Source organism: Macrobrachium nipponense, chromosome 39 (assembly GCF_015104395.2).
Source record: "Macrobrachium nipponense isolate FS-2020 chromosome 39, ASM1510439v2, whole genome shotgun sequence".
In the NCBI taxonomy this organism is placed as follows: Eukaryota; Metazoa; Arthropoda; class Malacostraca; order Decapoda; family Palaemonidae; genus Macrobrachium; species Macrobrachium nipponense.
This window is the reverse complement of record NC_061099.1, coordinates 39,892,400-39,900,231: the sequence shown is the minus strand read 5'-3', so window position 1 is coordinate 39,900,231 and position 7,832 is coordinate 39,892,400. Positions and strand designations below refer to the sequence as shown.

Below are 7,832 nucleotides of genomic sequence, written 5' to 3'. Positions count from 1 at the left end.
TTCATGGTGGATCTCTGAGTCCATTCAAAGCACCAATTGGATGCTAAAGATTCCTTCACAACCTTCTATGGAAACCCACATTACAATATAACAAAGACAATGTTGTTGTTGTAGGAGGCTTCCACAGCGTACCTTATAAAGATGGCATTTAATGTTATATACGAAATAAAACAACTAGAAAGAAAAAACCATGGTTTGACAGCAAACCATGGTTGAAATCTCAGGTATTAAATAATTGAGAGTTTACGTTCCACGTGATTGTTCTAAAAAAAATAAAAAAAACTTTGCAGTGAACGTGAAAATTTTCCATAGGAAAAAAAAGCAAAGCAAGAATATCACTAACGCAAAACTTTGTACCTTGGTAAGAAGCAGATGGCCATGTGGAAACGAGATCTTACCAAAACAGGAAAAATAAAGCTACAAAAATCCTATCTCGAGATGCAACAGTAAGTAAATATAGAATAAATGAAGAATAGAATAATAGATCGTCTCTTTTCACTGTATTATTTGATCTTTATTCCTTCCATCTGTAGATTTTTTACGTCACTTCCGGAGATATTCAGTGATGAAGGCCACAGAGGACACCACTAATCCAAATGCGAGGATTAAGAATGGGCCTTGCAGATGGGCCATAGACAGAGATTGCTCGCTGGATTCCATCACTTCCTGAAGGAGATATAGACAATTGAATGCTTTTGCTATTTAGCCACTTTCCACACTGAAAAAACTTTCATTGTGGTTAAATTTTATTCTCATGTTAGCGGGACGCCATTGTTTCAAGTTATGGAGCCATATTCTGGCTAGAAAAAAATCAGATACCTTACCTAAGGATATTTGCATCAGACTAGATTCACTGGTATAAAACCTGACAAAATGGAAGAGAGAGAGAGAGAGAGAGAGAGAGAGAGAGAGAGAGAGAGAGAGAGAGAGAGAGGTATCTATATCTCACTAATTCTCATCAACATCAACCACATTTCATCAAAAAGAAAAGAGAAGAGAGAAGAGACGAGAGTGAAGAGAGAGAGGAGAGAGAGAAAGGCAGAGAGATGAGAAAAGTCGTATCCATTATCTCACTAATTCTCATCAACATCAACCCCATTTCATCAAGAGAGAGAGAGAGAGAGAGAGAGAGAGAGAGAGAGAGAGTCGTATCTATTATCTCACTAATTCTCATAAACATCAACTCCATTTCATCAGAGAGAGAGAGAGAGAGAGAGAGAGAGAGAGAGAGAGAGAGAGAGAGAGAGAGAGAGAGAATGTCGTATCTATTATCTCACTAATTCTCAAAAACATCAACCCCATTTCATCAATGTACCCTTTTGTTTTTCATCCTGATCTCGGCCATGATGTCGTCGTACCACTTCTGCACCAGGCCGGACTCCACCAGGCGCCGAATACCTTCGTCGAACTTGAACTTCCACGGCGTATGCTTCCGGAAGAAGAAAGCCAAGTTAGCCTTGTAGATCTGCTCCCTCACGAAGTAGACCGCGTCGCTGTAGCCCATTTCGATGTAGATGAGCTGGTTGTAGGAGAAGGTTTCGACGTGGGCGTGGGTCCCTTGGAGAACCAGTTCGACGCAGCCTTCTTCCCCGAAGTAGTCTTGGTGCACGGTCGTTGGCACTAGGTCTAGCTTGGAGCCCAGGGCGAACAGCTCCGCGTCCTTGGAGGTGGCCAGAGCTTCCGGTACGAACTCGCCGTAATCCAACATACACACCCTTTTTTACCATAATCGTAATATTAACATTTAACGTTACTTTCCATAACGTAGTTATACGTAAGCTAATACCACAGGAAAAATAATAGGCAGAAATTCGTAATGCACTGCCACGACAATGTTTTATCAAAGTACGAAATCACTCGGTTACGACTTCCTGCCTATTATTATCTTTCCTGTGGTACTTGCTTAATATCATGAATTACGTACATCTATTTCTTTTTAAATTAAGCATAGTCATGCATACTGCAGGTGCTGATAAGCAATTTGCTGTCCGTATTAATAATATCTTACCTGTTTTGATTGATAAATGACTCCTATTCATAGATTTATCTTTATTTATTAACTTATTTATTTATTTATTTGATTTATCAAGATGGTTTTACTAAGGAATTTATCTATTTTTTCGTCTATCTATTGATCTATCTATATTTATCTATATATTCATTCATTCGTTCATTCATTTATCTATTTACTTATTTGTTTTTACAAGATGGTTTTACTAAGGAATATATATATATATATATATATATATTAATATATTATAATGTATATCAACGAGAGAGAGAAAATTTAAAAGAGAATATATATAGAGACGATATAGAGATATATATATATATTATACATATATAATTTATATATATATATATATCATATATAGATATATATATATATATACGTATATATAGATATAGATATATATATATACGTATATATCTATATAAGATAATAATATAGATATAGATAGATATATTATATATTATTATATATATAGGATATATATATATATATATAAATAGGGATATATAGTATATATTATATATATTATATATATATATATATATATATATATCATATACGTATTCACACATTCATTCATTCATTTATCTATCTGCTTATTAATCAATCAATTCATTCATTCATCCATTCATCTATTTACTTATTTGTTTTTTTCAAGATGGTTTACCAAGGAGCTGCCATTATCACAAACCATTGTCATGTATCTTCAATTCACCTGAAATTGCTCTCAGCCAACTGTCCGATGCTCCTTATCCTTTTGGGATAGGCAGGGATAGTCAGGACGGCGATGAGGTTGCAGGTGTAGGACAGGACGATGACGAAGGCAGACACCCACCAGATAAGCAGGAACGTCCTGATGGTCCAGGAGTCTGGGGGATCGATGCCACCTTGGTTTATTAGACTCTGTTGGATGCAAACCGGATGGTTAGTATTATATGTGTTGTATAATGTTCTTCAAAGGAGTGTTGACGTTTTTCATAAGGCAGGAACATTTGCAATAATTGATCATGATTGAATCATTGAATGGTACTGATGGCAAACCGTTCATCAACATGTATATTAGGCCTAGGAATCATTGAATATACTTATGACAAACCGTACAGCAGCATTAGGCCTAGTCTGATTGAATCATTGAATAATACTTGTAGCAAACTGTACTACAGCATGTATATTAGGCCTAGGAATCACTGAATAATACTTTTGGCAAACCGCACTACAGCAGCATGTATATTAGACCTAGTCTGATTGAATCATTGAATAATACTGATGGCAAACCGCACTACAGCATGTAGTATATAAGACCTAGTCCTAAACCGGTTTGTAAATTAACATCAAGTCCAATCGTACCGATGAAGACGCAAATAATCTAAATGTATATTAGACTTACTCTTACATGGAATCGTAGATTAAAATTAAGGTAATCGCACTGATTAAGAATGGTATAAAGTTTGTGAAAAAAAATCAATCTTGAATAGCAATAAAGAAAATATGAAAGATCAGAAGAGAAAACTTAATAATAATCGACACGTAGGAGTCAACGTACCTTCGCAATATCCATAAAGGATTCGAAAAAGGAGCTAGCGTGCTGTTCCCGCAGGAAGTAGTATGCTACAGCTATGAGGACAAGAGCCACAACGACCCCGCCCCACACGACCGGAGTGAAGGGATAAGTCAGGCTGAGCCATCGAGGAAGAGGCGGAGGAACTCTGATCGTAAATCCGAATCTGTGTAAAAAAGAAAGAAAAAAAAAAAAAAAAAAAAAAGGTGTTACTTTAGTTGATAAGCCAATCACAGGGCTGGAGACAGCCTTATGATTGACTTATGAACAGCCAATCAGGAGAGTCGTAAGGGACTGGCCTAGACATCATCAGATTGATGTGAATCTACTATGGTCATAGATGGCATGAAAAGTTCTGAAGGAACGAATACGATTTCTTTATCTGTGTGCTATTGGCGATTTTAACTTACCCTTCGTTGTAGTGAGGAACTGAGAAGTCGAAGTACTGAGCTCTTTCCTCAGTGACTGAGAAGTAGTTGACTGCGAGATCCTTGTCCCCTCTAAGGACGTCACCCAGCATTCCTACCCAAGTGCCGTTAACGATCTCGCCCCATTTATCTGCAAAACGAAGAAGGTTAAGAAAATTACAAACACATATATAAATATGTATATATATATATATATATATATATATATATATATATATATATATATATATATATATATATATATATATATATATATATATATATATATATATATATATATATGAGTGCATGAGTCTTTTCTTGTATATGTGCATGTATGTGGCTGGAAACTCTATTCAGTCTCTCTCGAGAAAGTTCCCATAGGCAGGCAGGATGTATAGGTTCCACCTCTTCTGAGGGATACTTTTGAAAGATGTAACCCTCAGGAGAGGTGGAACATAGACCCTACCCATGTGAGCTCTCTCGAGAGACTGAACAGAGTTTCCAGCCCTGTGATTGGCTTATCAACAGCCAATCAGGAGCGTCGTAAGGGACTGGCTTAGACATCAGATGCACAGTTGATGTGAAACTACTATATGTGCATTAAGTTACAAATGTCCTTTAATATCCAATTCTCTCTCCTTCGGCATTAATATTATTTTCATATAATTATGAAGTCCCGATTTCTCCTCTGTCCGCTGGACGCAAGTTCGAACCCACGAGAGGACGAAATTTTACTTCCTGACATTTGTATTAGGTATATACAATTTTCACTAACTCGGGGAGTAAACCTACAAACTACTTTTGTTGTTGTTGTTGATGTTCTTGTTGGGTGGGGTTAGGAAAGGTCTATGGAAGAGCCTAAAAAGGTCTGAAAAAGGTTTTGTGTTGAGTTAAAGATATAGGAATTTTAGGATAAGATATTTATGATTTATTTACTAGAATGAAAATGGAAAAAATAAATAAAGAGCTCGTTAAACAGTACAGAAAAATCTTTCTTAATACAATTTAGCGTATTTATTTTAATTAATTTTCGTTGGAAAATCAAGGCTGCATTTGGCCTTAACATTTAAACGCCGAAGCGGTAAAAATCAAAAACTCCCCCGAATGCCGGAGCCGGTTTTGAGTGAGCGCGGAAGCGGAAAAAATAATTTTTTCCAAAAATCACAGCGCGCTTAGTTTTGAAGATTAAGAGTTCATTTTTGGCTCCGTTTTTTGTCATTGCCTGAAGTTTAGTATGCAATCATCAGAAATGAAAAATAATATTATTATCATATGTAAATAATGCGATATATGGTAGCAAAAAAAAAAATTCATACATAATTGTATTAAAATCACGCTGTGCAAAAAACGGTAAAAGCTAACGAGAGTCTTTTTTTTTTCGTTGTATTGTACACTAAATTGCAATCATTTTGATATATAATACATTGTAAAACAATAAAAGCAACACCGGAAAAATATTATCACAAAATGATGTACGAATTCGTAACACGCGGAAGTAAAAAGATGTTTTTTTAAAAAATTCACCGCAAATCTAAATATTGTTTTAGAGACTTCCAATTTGTTTCAAAATGAATACAAATGATTGAATATTACGATACTGTAAGAGTTTTAGCTTACAATTGCGTTTTTTGACCATTTCGGTAGAGTCAAAGTTGACCGAACGTGTTTTTTTTCTATTTATCGTGATTTATATGCAAATATTTCAAAAATGAGAAAAGCTACAACCTTCAATTATTTTTGGTTGTATTTTAAATGAAATTGCGCACATTTTCATATATAAAACTTTATGTAACGGCTAATTTAAAATGGTGCAAACATTACCACAATCGCACGTATGATTTTTTCGGAAGAGTTACCGAGCGGACGTAAGGAAAATGTTATTTTTTCCATAAATTCACCATAAATCGAAATATTGTGCTAGAGACTTCCAATTTGTTACAAAATGAAGGTAAATGATTGAATATTACTAAAATATAAGAGTTTTAGCTTACAATTGCGTTTTTCGACCATTTCGGTAGAGTCAAGATTGACCGAAGGTTGAAAATTTGTCACTTATCATTTTTCATATGAAAATATTTCAAAACTGATAAAAGCTACAACCATGGGTTGTTTTTAGTTGTATTGTGCATGAAATTGCCCACATTTCCATATATAAAATTTTATGTTAACGGCTAATTTTAAAATGGTGCAAACATTACCACAATCGCATGTATGATTTTTTTTCGGAAGAGTTACCGCGCGGACGTAAGGAAAAAGTTTTTTCATAAATTCACCATAAATCGAAATATTGTGCTAGAGACTTCCAATTTGTTGCAAAACTAAGGTAAATAGTTGAATATTACTACAATATAAACGTTTTAGCTTACAATTGCGTTTTTCGACCATTTTGGTAGAGTCAAAGTTGACCAAAGGTTGAAATTTTGGCACTTATCGTTATTTATATGGAAATATTTCAAAACTGATAAAAGTTACAATCATGAGTATTTTTTCGTTGTATTTTAAATGAAATTGCGCACATTTTCATATATAATACTTCATGTAACGGATAATTTAAAACGGTGCAAAAATTATGTCAAAGTGACGAAATAATTTTTGAGATGTGTCACTGATACTTTTTAGTTCGATAAGAAAGAAATTCGCGCTTGCGCGCCTGCGTAACGATTGTAAACAAATCAACGCCTTGATCCGTGAACTCCCAGCATCCCCCAAGGCGCGTGATTCAAAAGTTTTTGGCTGGTAGGCCTATAAGTATTTTTCCGCGAATTTTTAAAAAAACTTTTTTGAGCCGACGTATGGTACGTCCATTCGGAAATCGGGGGAGATTTTGACTCGACGTTTAATACGTCCATTCGGTGTTTAAGGGTTAATTTGCGTTAGAATTTAAGAATACAACGTTTACAACTTATGCGACTTGAGTAAGCTGGAGGTCGGATTACGCCTTTATTTTCTATTTTTCATACACTTAAGCACTTTTCTCTCATTTTTTCCTTTTTATTTCATGAAATGTGGAATTTTGAGACCAACCTTTCACTCAATATAGATTTTTTCATTTGCCGCCTACGAGAATGCCGAGAATGTGAGTGTGTGTGTATGTGTGGGTGTGTTATATGTATATCTATATATGTGTGTACATATTTATGCCAAAAGGAGCCCACGAATCTCACCGTCACTCGAACTCTCAGTGAAGGTGGAGGTGAAGTTGATCCACCCGCCGAGGGCATCCATAATTCGCTTACTGGTGCCGTCGAACGTCTTGTTGTCCCTGCTGTAGAAGAAGGGCATGTCCGAATTGTCGCTCGACACGCGCAGCGTCGATTCCTCCAGGGACTCGAACCTGTCGACGAAAAGGTCTTCCCACTCGGGGAAATCCTCGGGAGCCCAGGTGCCGAGCCTGATCAGCTCCTCTGCGGGGTGGAAGGGCAGCCAAGTGTGGACCCGGAAACTCAGCGTTAAGCTTCCGTTGCCCTCTGGGGCGTCCTTCGTGACTAGGCATAGGAGAGCGACGGAGGACGTCTGGCTCGAGAGGGGCACCCGTCTGACGGTGTTGACGTTGCAGTCATCTTCCCGGAGGGATATGAGGAGGAGGCCGGCGAAGGACGTTCCACGGGAGTCGAAGGAGACGGTCGTCATGCTTTCGTGTTTAACGTAAACAAAAACCGTTTCTATAGAAGATAAAATGATTAGATGACGATGACAATACGATTAATGCAGCAAAAATGAAACTTCCTCTCAGTCGCTTTGATCATCATCTTCCAACGAATATCGCAGAAATACAATTCGAGAAATTTTTTTCTTAATCTTGCAAATAAGCAACTGACTTACACTTACACCATGCACGCATACTTTTACC

General features: G+C 36.5%; 1 protein-coding gene across 1 annotated transcript; it reads right to left on the bottom strand.

The window, feature by feature from the left end:
* Positions 1 to 543: 543 nt before the first annotated feature.
* LOC135210428 (glutamate receptor-like) lies at positions 544 to 7,612 on the bottom strand. Its single transcript, XM_064243327.1, has 6 exons — positions 7,147 to 7,612; positions 3,983 to 4,130; positions 3,558 to 3,738; positions 2,730 to 2,917; positions 1,316 to 1,715; positions 544 to 666 (listed from the first exon to the last, which is right to left on the bottom strand). Exons 1-6 carry the CDS (start codon positions 7,610 to 7,612, stop codon positions 544 to 546), a joined length of 1,506 nt encoding a protein of 501 aa, XP_064099397.1.
* Positions 7,613 to 7,832: the final 220 nt, after the last annotated feature.